The sequence below is a fragment of the Plectropomus leopardus genome, chromosome 11 (genome assembly GCF_026936395.1).
Source record: "Plectropomus leopardus strain MGB_pleo_1.0 chromosome 11, ASM2693639v1, whole genome shotgun sequence".
NCBI lineage: Eukaryota > Metazoa > Chordata > Actinopteri > Perciformes > Serranidae > Plectropomus > Plectropomus leopardus.
The window spans coordinates 35,719,120-35,739,696 of record NC_142186.1 but is presented as its reverse complement, the minus strand read 5'-3'; the positions used below and the strand labels follow the sequence as shown (position 1 = coordinate 35,739,696).

The following is a 20,577-nucleotide window of genomic DNA, read 5'->3' as shown; positions in this document are numbered from 1 at the left end:
ACTCAGACTCACTAACACCAGCTGTACACAGTCGTCCTTCTGCCAAACCTCCAACTGTCTCTGACACACACATGTACAGAGCAACAATGAGGAAAAGTATGGAGAGCTGTGGAGTCAGAGGGGAGGATCTGGCAGATTTTTCGTCTTGGCCAGGGGACAGACTTCCACAGAATTTCGGCAGAGCTGTTCAGGGAAAGAGAAACCATGTGTCTGTGAGGGTCATTGCTGAACAGAAAAGGAAGACATAAAAACGAGCCAATAAAAAGAACTCGCTCGTTCTGTATTCATGCTTTCCAGTTCTCCTGTGGTTCACTGCTTTCCTCAGAGTTCTCTGGAAAGACTTTACGGGTTGTGAAGTAATATTCTGTACAACAGAGCTCCAGAGTAACTTTTTACACTGGTTGCACTAGTGCACTGAAGTTTTTCATTTAGGTGCACCGGAGCATAATTTAGATGCACCCAAAGTTTTTTTAATGCATGTTTTAATGCATCAACAATACATTTTCAAGGTCATCTTTTAGGGATGTCCAGATCAAGTGTTTTTGACCAACTCAAGTCATTTAATTTTGAATATCTGCTGATAACAAGTCCAGAATTGTGTTGATTTGTATGTTGTCTCTGCAGGGACCCGCAGGACAAAACGGTGAACGTGGACCAAAAGGGATCCCAGGCTTTCCTGGACCTCAGGTCAGTGAATCACCTCAACATCTTCCTGCTTCGTCTATGCGTGTTAGTTTGGTTGAACTTTACGGTGTATTGTTAAAGAGAACGAGGACTCTGGATTTAGCTGTTTTAAACTGAAATGGCTTTTTTAAGTGATCTTTCTAGTATGGACAATGACCAAAACCCCTTTCAATGTACATATGAGATACAGTAACCCTTTATTGAACCATAAAAGGTCAAGTTGGGCAGAATAGAAAATAGAGTTGGCAAAATAACTAATAAAAGTTCTATAATGAAAATAAGAATAGATTTAAAAATGGAGACTATACAAGAGCAAGCAGAGACAGAAATCACGTCTGTGATTAGTAGCTGCAGGTCTTTGTTAACAGTGTAGACCAGACTGAAGACATGAATCAGTACTGGTACAGTATTTGTCTGTATTAACCCTTTAAAACCCAAGCAAATTGTTTTGATTTCTTACAAAAACATTGGTGGAAGGCAAAAAAACTACTTAACAAAACATGGCCCAAAAATTTGCAAAGAATTAGTTAAAAAAAAAACCAACTTTTATTTTTTTAGATTTTTATATAATTTTACTGTAAAACTATAATTCTAAATATAGTTTTCTGACCATTTTTGACTTTTTTTGTATTGTTTTCTAATGCTACTCCCTTCTTTAAAATTTCTGGGAACTGTTGGGACATCGGTCATTGCCTTTTTTCCGACGTTTTTGAAAGACCTGTGCTCAGTTTTTAAAAGGACATATAGCTTGTAAAATGTTTCTGAACGCTGCACAAGAAAAGTGTTGTGGATCCAGGTTTTAAAGATAGACTTTTTTTTTTTTTTTTACATGTTAGTGTTATTTACAAGTACAGAAGCAAATCAGACAGTAAAACGATAGTTTGCACCTTATGCAACCCATCAAGCAATTTCAAAAGCAAGTGAACGAGCAAAAAACAGGACACGCAACAGAAGCAACAACAGCACCCCAGATAAATTAGTATTTAAATTAAGAAAGTAAATAAACTGGAGGATTAATCTTACAGATTGTAAATTTGCAAAATTTGCTGCAGCAAGTGGATAGATGTGCATGAGTCTAACTTTGTAAAAGTAAAGCGTTATAATTTGGTTGCTAAGAAGGTTGATCATATACAAACATATTAGATATAAGAAAAATATGAAGTGTTGGTTCTGGGCCGAACTGTCCATTTAAGTTCAGTATTTTGTTCATGCTGGAGAGTCTGGATCCAGTCCAGTTAATCCTGCTACAAAAGATTAAATTAATGTTGGACACTATAGATTAAATACCATAAGGACACTGTGTGGGGCTGTAACAGGTTACATGACGATGACATATCATGTGATCAGAGCTGTCAGAGAGTCCACTTAGATCCACTCAGATTTTAGGACAAATTGACATATTTGAGACCTGCAGCAGGACAGCAGGAGTCCACCAGTCCTGGACATACATAATACAATGTGGACTCTAACAGGAAACAGAACAGAAATCAGAAATCGTGTTTGATCAGAAAACATGATTGAGAAACGTTTACTGTAACAACAAACTGCGGTATTTACACAGATCATTAGGCGATCTGATGGAGAGAAAACACGTTTCCATAAACAGATTTTCAGGCCAACGTTCATGAGATTTTTTTTTTTCTTACCACAATTTTTTTTTTATTTGATCCTTATTTCACTTAAGATTTATTTTATTACTGCTGCAAAAAAAGTGAAGTCATTATGTTTAAATTGCAGTATGAGCTCATGTTGCATCTGTTTGTGATTACAGCTCTGTGTGACCTGACTGCACACAGCCAACATCACTATTTATGAGAGTGAGAATTACACAGTAAAATACGCATTAAAGTAAAAACATGCGGTTCAGCTCTCAGCTCACACACTTTAATTTGATCGCACTCTGCTTCAGTGACAAAGTTGTCAACTGAGGTTTTGCCATTATTACCAAAATATGCATGTAAGTGATGTACATGTTTGTAGTCAGTTTAAAAAGCCTCGGCATGCTGACATAAACACAGTTCGTATATCGTGTTTTACCTCTGTTGATGTATCCTGATTTTTTAGTTTGTTTTTGATTTAGTGTTTTAACTTTATGTCAATTTAAAAAAAACAAAATACACATGCAAATATACATGAAGACTTTTCAGTCATGTTAAAAGGGAAAAGAAAGAAGGAAGGGAAGAAAGAAAATTAAATAAATAAAATTGAATAAATAATATAAAAAGGTAAAGAAAGAAATAAAAATTAAATAAAAGACTTAAATAAACAGGTATATATCTATATATATATATATGTATATATATAGATATATATATATATATATATGTGTGTATGCACTATCCATTTTGTCCAGTTGAAGGGATGATCATTCTCTCCATTACATAAATACTGTATATTACATCAGACCAACACTGGGTGTTTCTTTTTTCAGACATTTCTTGTTTAGGGATTTCTTACAGGCCAACAATAATATTCTTATCAGATATTGTTATTTTTTTCTCCATTTGAGTTCCTCCGGTCTAACTAGAAACATCAGCTCAGGACTGTAAGTAATTTTGGTTGAAAAGGATGTCATTAATCTCAGTCCAAAAAGAAAACCGCAGAGGGACACTTACAAAAGATGTGGAAGTGAGTGTCTGAATTTTAACACCAGATCAGAAACAGGTGTTTTTTCAGCGGCTTTGATAGAAACTCTGTGTGTGTGTGTGTGTGGGTGTGGGTGTGGGTGTGGGTGTGGGTGTGGGTGTGGGTGTGGGTGGGGGTGTGGGTGGGGGGGGGGTTCACACATACAGCCATGATGAACGCAGTACCCGACTGTTTTGTTTCCTGCAGGGTCGACCAGGAAAACCTGGAAACAAGGGATCAGCCGGACACCGTGGCCCTAACGGACAGAAGGTGTGTGACGTCATTTCCTGCCATCAACTTTTTTTTAATCACTTTTCTTGTGCTGTATTCAAGCATTTAAACTTTGGTTTCTTGGAAAAAAAACATACAGGGAAAAAACAATGAGCAACTTGGCTAGAGATGTCACACAAATTGCAAGAGATAAGTAAAATGTGACAAGAAAATGACCTGACATTTTGCTTAAAACATGTCAAGAAAACTATATTATTGATTTTATTTAAAATTATGTTACAAAAAATATGTTTTATAATTTAATTGCTTTTTTTCAGATAATTTTCTTGTCTGTTTTTTCTTGCTTTTCTTCTTTTTGTGCTTATATTCAGGTAATTTCCATTAACATTTTAAACATCTTGCTAATTTTTGGGCCTTTTCTTGAGTTGCTCTTTGCTTTCTTCCCATGTTTTTGAAAGAAATAAAGTCAATTTGCTCAGTTGTAAAAGGGTTAAATCAGTGTTTGAAAGTGCATTCACTTAAGTTGTTTTTGAAGGGCCAACCAGGAGAGCCGGGGGTTAAAGGCGCTCCGGGATCAGAGGGACCCAGAGGGATGCCGGTGAGGAGACTGTGTGTTTAAATACTGTGTGATGTAAACTTTGTTTGCATAGTTCAGTCAGCGTCTCTGACCGTCTGTCTGTGTCTCAGGGTGAGGACGGCAGAGACGGACACGGACCTCAGGGACCCAAAGGTGTCAAGGTACAGATGATCTTAACCACTTCAATATCTCGTGAAAGTTTCAACCTAAACTAAGAGCAAATTTTCACCAAATTTCCAGAAATTCCTCAAAAAAAATGAATGAATGCGTCAGAAACACACAAATTAAACTTAACGGACTTTTGCAAAAATCTTGAAGTTGGAGTAAAACTTGAGATGATATCGATCACCACTTTTGTTGTTGTTATAGTTGCAGTGTGGACTCCGCCATCAGCCTGAGCTGGATCGATTTTTAAAACTTCCTTTTTACAGTTATATTTATCATTCTTGGTGTGGACGGCCCTTTACTCTTTGTCTGTGTACACGAAGAGGTTTGTCTGTGCTGTAGAGGGCATTACTATAAGACAAAATACATTTTAAAAATAAAAAGAAATGTTGCAAAGACGACTGCCACTGCTACTCTGAGACACCGTCTGGACAATGTTGAACAGATTTATGATAAAAAGGCAATGCAACGATCAGCTTTTAATGAGAAATGTGAAAATGGTCCGTCTGAAAAAACCTTTGTGTCAGCATATTTTTAGTTGTATGAATACATGTTTACCTCACTGATGCTCATTTTTGTTTTTGCTCTGTAATAATTAAATAAAAAGTTGTAAAAGCTGGTGGATGGAAATCCTCTTGATGTCGGAGAGTCAGATAATCACGTTTTTTCTTCTCTTTTTAGGGAGATCCTGGTTTCCCTGGTTATCCTGGTCTACCGGTGAGTTCATCTAATTTCTCAGAATTGAGATTTAAATCAAACCTGCAGCCGAATCGTGAAAATTAGGAAGCAGTCCAAACTGTCGAGACCTGAGCGAGCAGTTTTGTTGTATGTTCAGGGTGAGGACGGTCTGAGCGGAGCCAAAGGATATCCAGGACGGAAAGGGAACCAAGGTCGAGGGGTGAGCGACAACATGCCTGCATTTTTTATTTCTTTTTCTTAAATGATTTTGTTTGTGCTTCATCTGTGACTTTTTATTTCTGATGTGATCCATCCAGGGGGACTCGGGCAGGCCGGGAGGACCAGGCGGTCCCGGAGACCCGGGATATTCAGGACACAGGGTGAGAGGACGTCCAGAGTTCAGTTCAGTCATCAGCAAAAACAGGAACTCTTCCACCTTCACTCTCATAGACACCAAAGACATCAGCAAAGATTTGTTAGCTCAAAAGTCTCACATTCTGCTCATTTTCAGGTTAATATTTGTATTTTGAGTTTCTCCCAGAACATTTTCACATTCTTTAACCCTTTGAAACCACAGCAAATTTCTTTCAAAAGCACAGGGATAAAAGACAATCAGTAATTTAAAAAACGCAAAGCAGGGAAAAAATTTTAAAAAATTGTCAAATGACTAGGAAAAATATCATGTATATATATATATATATATATATGTGTGTGTGTGTGAAATAATTGAGTTAAAATGAGACGTGTAAACTAAAAGTGCTTATTGTAAGTGTCACAGTGGTCAAATTATCTTACATTATGGCAAATTTGGAATTATTGATCGTACAGAGGGCAATGTTATTGTACAAATATGATAATTATCATACATCTGGCAACACTGAAGGCAATTGTTGTTGCACTTCATCCGTCATTTCATCATCAACATATCCATCATTTTCCTCCTTTCAGGGCTCCAGAGGTCCTCCTGGAGAAAAAGCCATGTCTGTAAGTCACTGGTGGTAGTTACTCAACTCCTGCACTTAAGTACAAAATAAATATTTCTACTTCATGCTACTTTCTCCTTTCTTCCACTTTACCTGCCTACATTAAGGAGATATGAAATGTATTGATACGACATATTTTCTGTTTGCTCAGGATTGCCAGCTGGTCATCAACATCAGAGACAACTGTCGTAAGTGTTTCAGTTTCTTTGTGAACTAGATTTTTTTAAATAAGACATGAAAATGTGAGTCATATGAGACTGTAAATTGATAATTTAATTTTTTGGATAAAAAAAAAAGTTTTGTGTGTATTAGTCTTAAAACAGTTTATATTACTTACTTTTACTTTAACAATAGTGAATTGCAATTGATTTTTTTTTTTGCAACATAGCTTACGTCAAAACAAACAATGCAAAAAGTACTAACATGTCATTGCTGAAAGAGCTCAAAACTAAATAACATTTTTTTTTCCTCCATGCAGCATGTTGCCACGGTACGTATAACTGCATTTAGTCACTCAGAACAGTGTGGTAAGTACAAGACAAAACTTCAGCTGAGAGATTTGTGGATGATTTTATGATTCCTAATTGTTTAATTGTCATCATTATAACTTTCTTCCTCTGAGTAGTTAAATCTTTGACCAATATCTTTTAAATATGTAAGAAAACGTCATTTTAAATACATTGTTCAAAGATTTAAAGAAATGTGGTTAAACAATGTCTTTAAATTATGTTTTCTAATGACATGAAAGATCAGGAGCAGAATATGTATGAAGCTCCTTTAACACTAATCAAGTGTTTTTATATTCAGAAAACATCCAAGCACACTTTAGTTTTGTTTGTGGGTGTGACCCACCACGGGACATTTAAAATGCAGCTAGCAGCAGTTACTAGCATCTCGAAGAAAAGCAGCCAAAAATGCCCACAAATTGGAAAAACAATGATGTCCGGGAGATCCTTGCCCTCAGAGAAGAGGACGAGATCAGCCGCCATGTAGCAGGGACGCTAAATGATTGTTATTGACATATTATGTCATTGTTATTTTAATTGCAGACACTGGTTTTATCATGATACAATGTTTTATCAATACTTTGGACAATGGTATTTGACGATATCACAAAGTCTGCCAGATGCGATTTTGATTCAATATGATTTAGGGGCCTGTCACCGATATGAGCTAATATTATTTGCTCATGTAACACAGTCGGTTACAGGAGAAGCTGCCACCCCTTTATTTTTTTGTTTTTGTCCAGAAAAGATAAAAACAACATATACATAATTGAAAAGAATTAAAACAGGTACATTATTTGAAAATGCTTTCTGGAAAAAAATGTTTTAACTCAAACCATGATCTTTTGATCTGACTTTTCCCAGCTTCTCCCACAATCTCAAAACGTGGATTAACAACAAAATCTTTTGACAAAAGTATGAAAATCAGCTCAATAATAACTGTCAAGGTCATAGACAAAACAGCTGTCTTTTGTAAGTCAAGTTTCTCCCACATATACAGCATGCTAACGTTGATAGCATAAGCCTATTACATTTTACATTGCATAAATTAGCTTTGCGGCTAGCGAATTTTTCCTTTGCTCATAACTTTTTTTTTCATAACCAGTTTACATGTATTATTTGTTTTCTCTGACTCACCGCAGGTTTAAGTTGCTGCATCTCCTGACAGAACAGCACGGATGAATTTCAGTCTGCTGCATGTTTTTTCCAGTCTAACATTGTTGCAAAAGAGCAACTAATATAGCGTTAGCAGGAATTTTGTAAAGTGAGATGCTGGCAGAGATGTCGTGTTTCCTGAGCACAGCTTGTGTTTACACATGACTTTTGCTCTGTCTGTTGACTTACAGACAAAATATTTGCACCATGATTTATTCCAGAATGAATAACGTTTCCTCATCATCTTTTCTTGGCTGCTCGCCATCATCTGCCTGAATGCTTTTCGATAGTGACACAAAATTTCAAAATATAGGTGCATCTGAAAGAGGATGATATGGATCAACACTTTGCATTGATGTTATGTGATCGTTTCTCCTTTAATCAATATATCGAAGCAGATCACGTATGTTATATGTCATACTAGAGACCTGTAATGGTTATTTGTTGTAATGTCTTTTTTTTCCTTGATGCCGGCATACTGTCTAAAATCACACGTGGGAGCAGCATGATGCAGCTGTTCTCTGGTTCTGTGTAAAAATGCAAAGACAGCGTACAGGAAGGACTCTATAGTAACGGCTCTATAGTGTGATCTCTGTGTAAAAAGGGCTCATGTTTATTCACCACAAACGATTTGAAGGTTTTTGGGTGTTTCTTGGACCTTTAGGGGTTCATCTGTTGGCTTCTATTCACGTCTTTTAATTGAATGTAAATAAAACGGTTGAATTTCTTAAATTTATGAATTCTGAAGTTTAAACGCACCTTTCTGCTTTTAGAAATTTGTGACTTTATTCTCCATTTTTCTCAACACGAAATCCTCCAGGTCAGGAGTGCCCAGCTTACCCCACAGAGCTGGTGTTCGGTCTGGACATGTCGGAGGACGTGACCCCGGTGGCCTTCGAGAGGCAGCGCGTCGCCCTCCTCTCCCTGCTGGAGGACATCACCATCGCCGAGAGCAACTGTCCGACGGGAGCTCGCGTCGCTGTGGTGGGTTACAACGCCAATACCAAGTACCTGATCCGCTTCCAGGACTACCGCCGCAAGAGACAGCTGATCGAATCTGTGAAGAGCATCGCCCATGAGAGGACGACCAGCCGACGCAACCTCGGCGCCGCCATGCGCTTCGTCGGTCAGCACATCTTCAAACGCATCCGAGCTGGAGTAATGATGAGGAAGGTGGCCGTCTTCTTCTCCGGCGGGCTGTCACAGGACACTTCTGAGATTGTCACCGCCATGATGGACTACCGGGCCCTCAACATCGTCCCGGCGGTCGTCTCTCTGCGTAACGCTCCGGCTGTTGAAGAAGCAATGAGGGTAGGTTTGGTTAATCTGCAGAGTTCAGGAGCTGGGGTTCATTTTCGTTTACCCGGCGGCCTCAGAATCACGTCCAAACTAAACGTTGTCGCTTCGGTTTGTCAGAGTGTCAGGAATGATTGATCTCCCCAAACTTCAGACATCAAGACAGAGCATACTGTCATTGATCAGACCGCTGAGTACGTTTGTCCTCCAGGACGGACACTTTTCTAGATTAGAAGATCCAAGAAAGAGTCTCACTTTGTTATTTACTGTGTGTCAGAAGAACACATTTGGAAAAATAATTTTAGAAACATCAGCTTTGCCTAAAAAGTCAAACTCTCGCCAAATAAATAATTTTGTTGGAGTGCAGGTAAAAGAAATACTGAACTTTTAACCTCTGCTGCTTCGCTTCAGGTCGACGACACGAGAAACTTTGTGTTCACAGTGATGGGGAGGGACATGGCTGCTGACCTGGTGAAGGTCAAGAGCTGTGCGATCTGTTACGGTGAGCACTGAGCCTCATGGATTAACATTTGATACACATTATCAGTAATATTATCAAAAAAGTACAATAAGAAATATTTAACTCAAAGACAGATAAATAACAGAGACATTTTATGACCTAACAAGTGATTCTTTCTTCCTCAGACCCCTGCAGGCCTTCAGAGTTGTGCGCCTTCATCCAGGAGCCGGTGCCGCCTCAGGACGTGGATGTGGACCTGGTGATGGTGATGGACAGCTCCAGGGAGATGCAGGCCGATGAGTACGCCGGCGCTCAGCAGCTGCTGGGCTCCGTGGTGGAGCAGCTGGCCGTGAGCTCGCAGCCCCGCAGGGCCGGTACCCAGGCCCGGGTGGCTGTAGTCCAGCAGAGCGGCACCCGCGCTCCAAAGGTGGAGTTCGGACTGGGCACCTACCAGAACAGCAACCTGATGAGGAGGCACCTCATCCAGAACATGACGCAGCAGGGCGGCTCCTCGGCGCTGGGACAGACGCTGGAGTTCACCCTGAAGGAGGTGCTCCTGAAGGCCAGCCAGCCCCGGAGGAAAAGGGCGGTGCTGACCGTGGTGGGCACCAAGACGGCCTACGAGGACCGAGCCAAGCTGAGCTACATCTCCCAGAGGGCCAAGTGTGAGGGCGTGGCGTTGTTCGTGGTGGCGGTCGGCGATCGTTACGACCGGGCTCAGGTGGACGAGCTGGCCAGTCAGCCTGTCGTGCAGCACCTGATCCACATGAGCAGACTGAAGGCTGACGAGCAGGGCTACGCTCAGCGCTTCTTCAGGGTCTTCCTCACCGCCCTCAACAGTAAGATCCCGCCGACCGTTTCTCTCCAGATCTCAACTTTCAGTACGTTTCTTCTTCTTCTTGTTTCTTTACAACAAACATGAATGTTTGTGCTTCTTTCAGTGGGAAAGAACAAGTATCCTCCTCCGTCTCTACAGCAGAGCTGCAGGCGGCTGGAAGAGCCAACTGAAAGACAAACATTCAACATTCAAAGCAGGTAACACACACTGTGTGAGGATTCACACACAAGCTCAGAGGGAACAGATCAAACTTTAAAATGCACCTTTCACCACAAACATAACGCAGTATCTGAGGGCTCAAATGAATAATACAGAGGGGACATTTTCTGAAGTCTGAGGTCATTTCTTTTCATTATAATTTATTACGGCTTTTGCATTCCAGTAACAGAACAAACTCTTAAATTTAAAACAGATAAAAATGCAAAGTATATAGAAGTGCATAAAACAGTCACACGGGGAAACTAAAAGAAGACCACTATAAAATGTAACGACATTTTTATGTCAAAACATAATTTTCAGAAGAGGTTTTCTTGTAAAGGTGAGTTTTGAGGAGACGTTTAAAAGCTTTAGTGGAGTCTGCTGATCTCACGCTGAGGGGAACGCTGTTCCTAAGGCGAAAACACGCGTTCGCCCTTTAGTTTCCCGTCTCATCCGTCAGATTCTGAATTATCCACGTTCATCTGTAAACTGCTCTCATGGAAGAGATCGTCTGTGTGTGGCGTCCATGTTTTCAGAGACGTGGATGTAAAATACGAGGTCATCGGTTCAAATATTTAAATCAAAAGGGCAAAGAAAGTTTCATCATGAGCAGAACTTGTACTTTGTAAAATCTCAAGGAGCTATTTTTATAAACGTCCTTTTTTTGTTTAGATTTTCACCTGATCAAAGTTTTGTGTTGGAGTTTGCTATATTCCAATTTCTTTTCCACTTTTTTATTCCGCTCATGCAATTCATGCCATGATTGTAAAGGTGCGGGGAGAAAAAATCTTATAAATTCAGTATATTTACACAAAGATTTTCATTATTATTGTAAATAAATGAATCCGTCCAAAAGTCAGTTATCTGTCTCATTATCGGTCGACCCCCAAATTCAAATTACTCGAATCACCAAAACTCTTTGTGATAATTTTGGAGAAAAGTTGGCATGAGTCAGTGAAATGTGTCCGCTGTGTGTCCAGTCAGGGCTTAGCGGAGGTGGAGGAGGAGCTTCGGGAGCAGAGAGGAGGAAAGACCACACACCTGGACGTCGCCACCGCTTTGACCAGTGAAGACGGCCAGAGTTCCCATTCTGGAGCTAAAGTCATCGGTAGACCACACACACACACACACACACACACACACACACACACACACACACACACACACACACACACTTTAAATATGTTTTCGGGTTTGTTTGTGTTTGTGTCTTGGGAGGGGTGTAGACTCAGTTATAAGAAGCGTTTAATGTGAGATTGCGCAGCGTGTTTTTCTGTGCTGTTGATGTGTTTCTGTGTATTTGATCTGTGTGTAATGTTATTGTTATGTTTATGTTGCTTTATAAATAAAATGTGTTATTATATTATTATTATATGTTATTGTTATTATAGATTCCAAAAAGAATATATCATCTGTCCTGATGGAGTAAATATACATTTACAGTGTTGGATTTAATAAAAACAAAAAAACAGCAGTTGTTGGTTAAATACCTGACGCTCGTGTCCTGTGTCGTCTCACAGAAACAGCCGTCCTGCGGGAGGTCACCGCCGTCTCTAGAGGTAAAAAAACCAAACTGCTCCGATCGTTTCTGCCCACCTGTTTTTGATTTTGATGAAGCGAGGAGGAACACTCAGCATGAAGTGATCTCTTCTTCGTCTTCAAAACAAAGACGCGTTCCTCTTTTGTAAGCTGAAAGTTTCACAGTGATCAGCATCCAGAAATTATTTTGTGCCAGAACAAACCCACGCGATGTTTGAATGGCTTTTGCACACTCGTATGCAGAGGGCTGCGTCAGTGCACAGTGACACAACAAACTACAACTCGAGAAAAACTTCTGTCTTTTTTTTTTTGACATCTTAACGCCGCTCGACTGTCATCACAGACTCATTTTCTGTTGCCTCCCTGCAGTTCAATACAGACGACTGAGTTAGCGAGTAATAATGGCATGGTATTCATTACCAAGGTGTTTTTTTTTCACAAAAACATAAGATTATGTTTATTCACACAAAAATAGTGTATTACACTATATATTATATATACTTTTGATGGTCCTGGAGATATGAAATGGATTTTGAGCTTTCTATCCAGCTTTTATTGTGACTTAATTGATAAGTTTCCAGGTACTTAAATTCCTCAACTATTAAAGCGATGCATCGTTCTGTTTGTATCAGATGATCTTTGAGTTTGTGTTAATTGTTGTGTGTTTTATTAGTGTTGTCATGTGTTTATTCATACATTTAAAACAATGCAGACCTGAGGAAGAGCAGCTGCTGTTTAACACAGAAGATGATAGAGATCTGAATAAACACACCTTTACCAGTAACTATCCTGCAGACACCACAGATTTTATTTTAATAATCCATGTATATATTTTATATATTTAAAGATGTATAAAACCAAACACGTGGTATATTCCCTTAATTCAAAGGACTTTATCACCAGAAATAAATCTGCAAAGTTTTAATAAAGAGATAGAAATGAGCTGCTCAGTGTAACACGTGCATGTCTCTCTCAGGTGTTCCTCCAGACGTCTGTCACCTCCGCATGGACAGCGGCGGCTGCCAGAACTTCACCGAGAAGTGGTTCTTCGACAGCAAGAAAGGTAGATGCACTCGCTTCTGGTACGGCGGCTGCGACGGCAACGGAAATCGCTTCGACACTCAGTTGGATTGTGTGAGAGTCTGCCAGACGAGGAGTCGTTTAAGAAGAGGAGGACGGAGAGGTGTCGCAGGGCATCAGCGGCGCGGCTGAACAAAAATGCCGCTTTACACTAAATCAGGAAAAATCTTCCAAAAATAGATGCATCTTCAAGGAAAAAACACAAGGCGACCTCACAGAGTGCTGAAATCATTTCCTCACAGCTCGGTCTGTCCTGGGAAGTTTAAACTGCAAACCACAACACACAAGGGAAACTTAACACTCCTCCAAAATCACAGCAAATCAAACATGTGTTCCTCCCCTGATGAGTTGCCTTGACTTTGTTTCCTTGAACATGCATGTTTTTTTTTAAATAGCATCTTATTTTAAGAATTCACCACAGATTTTTTTAAACATTTTTTCAGCGGGTGTTTTGCGCTCGACAACTGTCTGCTGGACGTTGATCTTACATTTTGCTGTACCTGACTGTTGCTCTGAGCGCTGGGCAGCTTCTTTCAGGATATTTTGTTTGTTTGTTTTTAATGACATCAGGTGCTATTCCTGAAAGAAGAAAAATTGTTGCAGGTCAAAACCCAGAGCACATACCACTGAAATACAAATCATCTATTTCATCTGGATTTAGTATCACTTATGCAGCTATCATTTTACATTTTGTACTAGTTTCTGATTAAAAGTTACATTTAAGATAACACCAAAACTCAAGCATTGTCGATCAATATACAGATTGTTTATGTATCTCTAAACACTGAACACCTTTGAGCCTGGGGGTCCCGATCCCCACCAGGGGTCACCAAAGCCTCACAGGGGGTTGCAAGGCCCTCATGATTTAAGGGGTTAAAGATTTTTATTTTCATATATACAGTAGGTCCATATCTGAGTATTTAGTTCCTGTATTCAGATAATCACAGAGACTTCACTCTGTTAACCCTTTGAACCGCGAATGACATCAGTTTTCTTATGCTGTTTCATCGTCTTTGACACACATTTAAACCTTTGAAACCTGAGCAAATTGATTTGACTTCTTTTGAAAACATGTGCAACAAATTTCAAGAAATTAGGAGAGTGAAAAGAAAAGAAGAAAATTACCTGAAAAAAGAGTAACAATTGTAAACACGTAATTATAATAATTATAAATATAGTTCTCTGGACATTTATAAATTGTTTTCCAAATCAGCTTTTCTTGGCAAGTTGCTGATTGCCTTTTTTCAATGTTTTCTAAAAAATCCAACCAGTTTTTTTTGGTCTTCAAAGGTTGAATTGCTTGTCAAAGGCGTCTGAACATAGATAATTGATAATCCAAGTTGCGAAGGGTTAACCAGAGTAATCTCGTTTGCAGCAGACTCGTGCAGTAACGTCTCATAGCCACGAGGTAGAGCCAAATGATTTAATTAGCCGTTTCCTCACAGTGACTTCAGACTGACTTCAGTGTACTTCAGTACTCTTGTCTACCTATATCCAGCGGTAAAATCTAACTTAATCTTTACTCAAGTACTGCACTTAATTTTGAGGTACTTGTACTTAACTTGAGTATTTCCATGTTATTCTATATTCTATACTTCTTACTCGGCTGCATTTGTCTGAAAACTAAAGTAGTTTAAGCCTCAGCTAGAGTTGGCTTTATTTCTTTCAAAAACATGAAGAAATGAAAATTGGTAAATGATTTAGTAGTTCTCTGTAAAACGAATGGAATCCACCAGATCCGCGTGCGGTCCGGATCCGCGTGCGGTCCGCTCCTTCACAGCAGACGGAGGTTTGCAGATCAGATACGCCTCCTATTTTTGCCAGATGCCGGATCGCTCAACATAAATTGAGCTGAATTTAGCACACAGCAGACAGGAAATCAGACAGCGATACAACATTAAAACATCTGGTGAATTTTCAGAATAAAACACTCTGTGTTTACGTATGGTCGTATTTCCCTTAACTACATCAACAAAACGTCAAAATGAGCGGATCCAGGCCTGGAGTCAACAGGTCAGAGGTTTTCTGAGGTCACTACTGGCAACACGACAAAGAGAAGCTAATTATTGAGGTGGAAAACCACAAAATTATTATTATGACAGCACACATCCTTTCATAAGGACCGCCATTGTAAGAAAATGGCGTGGAGCAACTTACTGGGAGTTATGGGAGTGATTTGACTTCACTATAATACATCCATGGAGTTATTACTTTTTCTTCTGTACTGATATACTGCACGTGATTTTGTAATTACCGTGAGAACTCCTCGGTTTCGCCACTCCAGCTGATCCGGCAGTGCTGCACCGTGCCGGACACAAAATGCAACCGGTGAGGATTGACGGTCGAGGGAGCACGGAGCAAAACCGCAGCGGAGCCGTAAGCACATGCAAGCGATGGAAATCCGGCTTCAGGTCTTCCTTTGACGTCCCAACTTCATCAGAAGATTTCTCATGAAAGTCTTGATTTTACTGAGCAATCAGCAGATCCTGAACTCCGGCAGTGGAGACTGTGTGGACGGTGACCGCAGGGCAGCTGCGCCTCTTCCCCTGGGTGTAAACATCGAAGAGAGCAAAAAACCGGTCACCGTTGTGACTTGACACTTCCAGCCCAGTCGAGACAAAGGTGTTCACGGTGTTGGCCTGGCCCGCAGTACGGAGGAATATGATGGTTTTGGTGATTTTAAACTCAGCTTTCTCGTCAGATGTTCTGTGCAGAAGGTGGCTGAACTACCTGAGTCCAAGAAAACAAGACGTTTCCACTCTTTGCTTTGATTTTTATTACTGAGAGGACAGAGGCTGAGAAACAGGGGCACTGCTTGGTGACTGCCTTTCGGGTGTTTTCGGTTTTCGTGGGATGCTTTAGGGTGCACACACTGCATGTGATGTGATTTTTACAATCCTTGCTGACGTGCCCAGGTCTTAAAATGCCAAAGCAAACCCCATTCTCCCTGAAGAGATCAGGTCTTTGGCGGTGTGCACGTCGCTCTCGAGCACGACCACCTCTACATGCACAACAAGGAACAGACCTGCCTGAAGATGGAGCGGAGATACTGAGGGCCTGCTGCTCTGCAGATCTTTTCTCTTCAGAGGTGCTGACCGCAGCTACGGTGGAAAGACTTCTGTCTTTGTTGAGAGGTGTTGGCGTGACCTTTCACTTGACAGAGTTGCGAGGTTGTGTTTCCTGTATGTTTCCAAAAAGAAGGTCGGAGAGAATCTTAACCTGTCGCTCGATGAAGTTGACCAAGTCAGGAAACATGACTGTAGCCCCTGCGCCCGAGGTTGGAAGACACATTTATTTCTGCAAACTTTCCGTTATATTACAGCATCCTCTGAGAAACAATGAAAATGCACGCAGAGTGCCAAAATCCTCTGACTTGACTGAAGGCCAGACCAGGGTCTTTTACATGTACACGGTTGCAATTCTCATTTCATTTCCAAAATGTTCATTTAACAAATTTTCAGCTCCTTCATAGCCAGGCCCATCTGGCACATGACAGCAGCTCCTGACACCGTCTCTTGGCTGCCCTCTGGTGTACTGTCCCAGGTAGTTCAGATCCTTTCTTAAAAAGCTCTGATAAAAGGTCCACACAGTCGAGGGTCCCCCTCAAACACAGCAGTCGAGCAGTAACTTCAGTTTGGAGTTAAATGATGTTTTCAATGGTCTGTCTTGTCTTTCCATTTGAGATATGAGTTGTAGGAATATTATGGCTCCTGTGGTCTTTTTGAGTGTTACTGGACACCACACTGTGTCTTTCTGTCTTTTGTGGGATGTGCATGTGTTTCCTTGACGGGAAATCATGCGGGAGCTGGTGAAGTGGACGTTGTTCCTGGGTTTGTGCACGCTTGCTCTCTTTAGGAAGTGCACCTAGCGATGTTTAATGAAGCTGTTGTGACAGATCTGGTTGAGTTGAGTTTGTATGACGTGCCTGTAATTTCATTTCTCCGCTGTCGTATGAATTCATGCCCTCAGATGCTTCTGGACGCTTCTGGGGCTTCCCACCCGACTGATCCAGCACAGACAGCTTAGCATCAGTGGCTGCTAGTTCAGTTTCTGATTTCAGCTCCTTTTTCCTCCTGAGTTTTTCCTGCATGTCTGAACAATGAAGTATCTTTGGGTGATGTTCCCCTTTATTGCAGAATGATGATTGGTGGTTTTGTGATGTGATGATAAAGTGAAGCGATCCAGTTTACCTTTGCTGTCTTATTGCTGTGATTATGTTAAGAACCATATGTGCCCACGCCTGTGTTTAAAAATACATGTATCTATCACCCACGATGACCCAATGTGACATCATAAACTGTAGGACCTGTCATAGACTACAGGATATTACTACCATCTAGAGGTCAAAATAATGTAGTCTTCACACATCAAACTAATCTGTATAATAATACAAAATAAATATGCGAAATGGCTCCCACACACATCTTGTGATTGTCAATCCTCCTCTTTATCCCTGTATCTCCTGAAAATCATGTTTTCATAAAATGAGAAGGTTTAAGAATATACTGCACAACAAATTACACTCTCAAAGGGGTTATTCTGCCACGCAATTTTACTTTCAATATGCAGGAAAACACTAAATCTGTCAAAAAAAAGAAAAAAGAAAACTAACACATAATACACATAATATAGAAAAAAGTCACATAAAATGACCTTGGAGATTAATAGTTGTAAGTATATAATTGTGTAATTATAAATATAGTTTTCTGGACATTTTTAGCTTTTAAAAATAATTTTCTAAATCCCATCTACAATATTTTATTATTATTTACAGAAAAACTGTCAAACCTCCTCTTCATCCCTGTAAAATTCTGTGTTCATTTAAAATGTCTTAAATTGTGTAAATAATCTGCGATCCCGGGAGGAAAGCTCTAACTTCAGTTTATTCAGTGAGGTACACGTTTCCGGCCTGCACCAAAGAGAACTGCTGGTACAAACTGTTTTTGAAGCAGCAGTGATGTTTCTCTGGATGAATGCTGATTTCAGAGGATCATAATGAAACAAACACAAAAGACGTCAAAAGTATCCCGCCTTCACTGCGGGAAAGCATCCTGGTGTTTTTAATGGAAGCAGGCTTGTTGAAAGAGCACTGCAGACGTTTTAACTGTGCTTTCTTTAACCGCTGATTTATGGAAAGGGGTCGTAATGAATCAAAATAACATGTTGAGAAATATTCTTTGTGTGCAGCTTCACTAGTGAGAAAAACAGCATCTGAGCATTGCTTTTTTTGATGGACCGTGAGCCGTTGAAAGGGTGCTACAGGCGTTTGACTGATGATTTTTGTACTGGATGTCTGCCGATTTTTAGAGAGGATCATAACGAATCAAAAACACGCTGAGAAACATTATCCTGTGTTTGTAGCTTCACTGGTGAGAAAGACGCTGTTAAAACGACAGTGTTTTGAATGGAGTTTGGCGCAGTGATCGAATTGTAAGCTAGCGACCCGGAACCATATCCGGCTAGCTACATTAGCTATTGTGGCTAGCGTACGCTACAGGCTACTTTTAATAAAAACTGCATAAATCACAAATCACCTGTGGTGGTGTGTTTTATGTTACAGTGTAATTCAAAATGTGTTTAAAATGTTCGCAAATTAGCTCGTTGACACCTGTTGGTGAACTACTGCACTGTTAACGAACCAGTTAGCCACATTAGCATGCTAAGCTAGCTGACGCCCCAACTGCTAATTAACATTAGCTAGTTTTTGAACAACAGTTCAATTTTAACTGTAACGTTATATGTTTACTGGCCAAGCTTCGATGGAGGGTTTGTATTCATACGATTAAAAATATGTTAGGTGGGTATTTTACAGGCTAATGCCAATACTTTTTACAGTTTATATAACCCGAAGGCGGAAAAACATAAGTAGCCCATCTGATCTTTGCTAATCGATAACAAACGAGCTAATGCTAGCTGGAATTATGCTAGTGTCAGTTAGCCACTTTAGCCTGTCGAGCTAACCAACCTTTAAAGTTTAATGTTCGTGTTATGTATCTACCCGCCAAGCTTCAAAGAGAAGTTTTTATTTTTACAAACATAATTTCAATAACCTCAAGGCTAACAAAATAATAATAACTGACTCCTCATGGTATTTTTATATTTTTTAGAATATTATCAGCGGTGGTTCGGAGTCATTGAAACACCATTTGAATCTAATGTAAAATTTGTAGGAAATTTTATCAAACCACTAACTGAAATCAAAATATGCTAAATTCAAATAATTTGTTTTTTTTAAAACTTCATTTTAATGCATGAGCATAAATTTGTGAAGGGGAGAAGTCGCATCAGGATAACATGGATTTCAGGTCTTTGTATTTCTAAAATCCTGACTGTGGCACCACATCGCTGCTCGAATATACAGCTTAAAAAAACAGTTTGCTGGTAGCTGGTTTTAGTCGTTTTTAGCGGGTTCAAAGATGGTCCTGAACCCGACTTGCTGGTCTTTGATGGTTCAGCTGAAGCAGTTTTTGGTGGGCATTTGCATTTCATTGTTTTCATCATATAAAAAAAATCTCTGCATTTCCCACGACAGCAGACCAAACTGATTTATGGCCTCTGCTTTTCACGCCTCCCCCTCATGACGCTGTTGTTTCTCCGAACTAAAGGACACTGATTTGGTTTCAATCTTACAGGAACTTGAATGAATTAACCAGCTAGAGTGACAGTCACGCTGGTATGACCTGCTAAACCATCACAAATTATGCAAAAACAGACCTTAATATGGGAAAACAGGCTGCTCAACCAGTTTAACCATCTTAAAATGCTCAAGTTGGGTTTTTTCAGCAGGAATTGATTTCCATTCCTATGAATTTTAAGTTTTCTGTGTAAATTCTGCAGATTTAAGTTTTGTAGTAAGTGTCCTCCTGCTACTGTACTCCTAATTTTCTCAGCTTGTTTTAAGGAAACTGGATTCCATTTTTCTAGAGCGTCCCCCTTCATCCCAGTAAAAACTCAAAACAGGTGCTTCAGTCGATGACTCCAGGGACGAACAAATGGAGCAAAAGTAATGTACTCAAACTACTGTTACTTGTTAATCCTAAAGACTTTGTTTTTTACCCCGAGATAACTTTTTGTGTCTTTTGTCTTTATCACATAGGACAGATAAAGCATGGAAGGGGGAGAGAGGGGTTGGAGTCTAACATGCGGCTGCTGTGGCGAGGACACGGCCTCTGTACGTGGGACGCCCGCTCTACCGGGTGAGCCACCGGGTCATTGAAGGATTCTGTGTGAATTTGTATGACTAAAACTGAATTATTGTCATTGTGTTACAGCTGTCATAAGCGTGGACGGTCCACCACAGAGCTTTGTGAGCCAGTCGGAGGACCAGAGGATTCCCGGGAGGGAGGTAGGACACTTGTATTTGCTGACTTTTTTCCCATTGTTGGGAAAGACTTCTGACAAACAATAACTTAATTCTTGTTGAAGTCCAGAAAAAAACTCTTTGATTGTGGTTTCAATGTTGATCTGGTTAAAGTTCAGATTATTTTTATTCCTTGAGGAGAAGAGGGGGATTCTGAGCTTTGGATTGTCAAGGGAGGCCAGAAAGTTTTTATTAAGGAGAG

The 20,577-nt window shown here is 40.0% G+C and overlaps 1 protein-coding gene across 2 annotated transcripts in view; it reads left to right on the top strand.

The window, feature by feature from the left end:
- LOC121945558 (collagen alpha-6(VI) chain-like) overlaps positions 1 to 18,545 on the top strand; it is a 50,530-nt gene extending 31,985 nt beyond the window's left edge. For both annotated transcript variants that reach the window (XM_088084723.1, XM_042489795.2), the window contains 17 exons: positions 625 to 687; positions 3,517 to 3,579; positions 4,076 to 4,138; positions 4,228 to 4,278; positions 4,964 to 4,999; positions 5,118 to 5,180; positions 5,278 to 5,340; positions 5,909 to 5,944; positions 6,095 to 6,131; positions 6,422 to 6,433; positions 8,425 to 8,915; positions 9,312 to 9,402; positions 9,546 to 10,199; positions 10,302 to 10,395; positions 11,377 to 11,504; positions 11,917 to 11,955; positions 12,912 to 18,545. In XM_088084723.1, the coding sequence (XP_087940849.1) occupies positions 625 to 687; positions 3,517 to 3,579; positions 4,076 to 4,138; positions 4,228 to 4,278; positions 4,964 to 4,999; positions 5,118 to 5,180; positions 5,278 to 5,340; positions 5,909 to 5,944; positions 6,095 to 6,131; positions 6,422 to 6,433; positions 8,425 to 8,915; positions 9,312 to 9,402; positions 9,546 to 10,199; positions 10,302 to 10,395; positions 11,377 to 11,504; positions 11,917 to 11,955; positions 12,912 to 13,147 (2,220 nt within the window). In that variant the 3' untranslated portion in view covers positions 13,148 to 18,545. The remainder of the gene's footprint in view (positions 1 to 624; positions 688 to 3,516; positions 3,580 to 4,075; positions 4,139 to 4,227; positions 4,279 to 4,963; positions 5,000 to 5,117; positions 5,181 to 5,277; positions 5,341 to 5,908; positions 5,945 to 6,094; positions 6,132 to 6,421; positions 6,434 to 8,424; positions 8,916 to 9,311; positions 9,403 to 9,545; positions 10,200 to 10,301; positions 10,396 to 11,376; positions 11,505 to 11,916; positions 11,956 to 12,911) is intronic.
- The last annotated feature ends 2,032 nt before the right edge of the window (positions 18,546 to 20,577 follow it).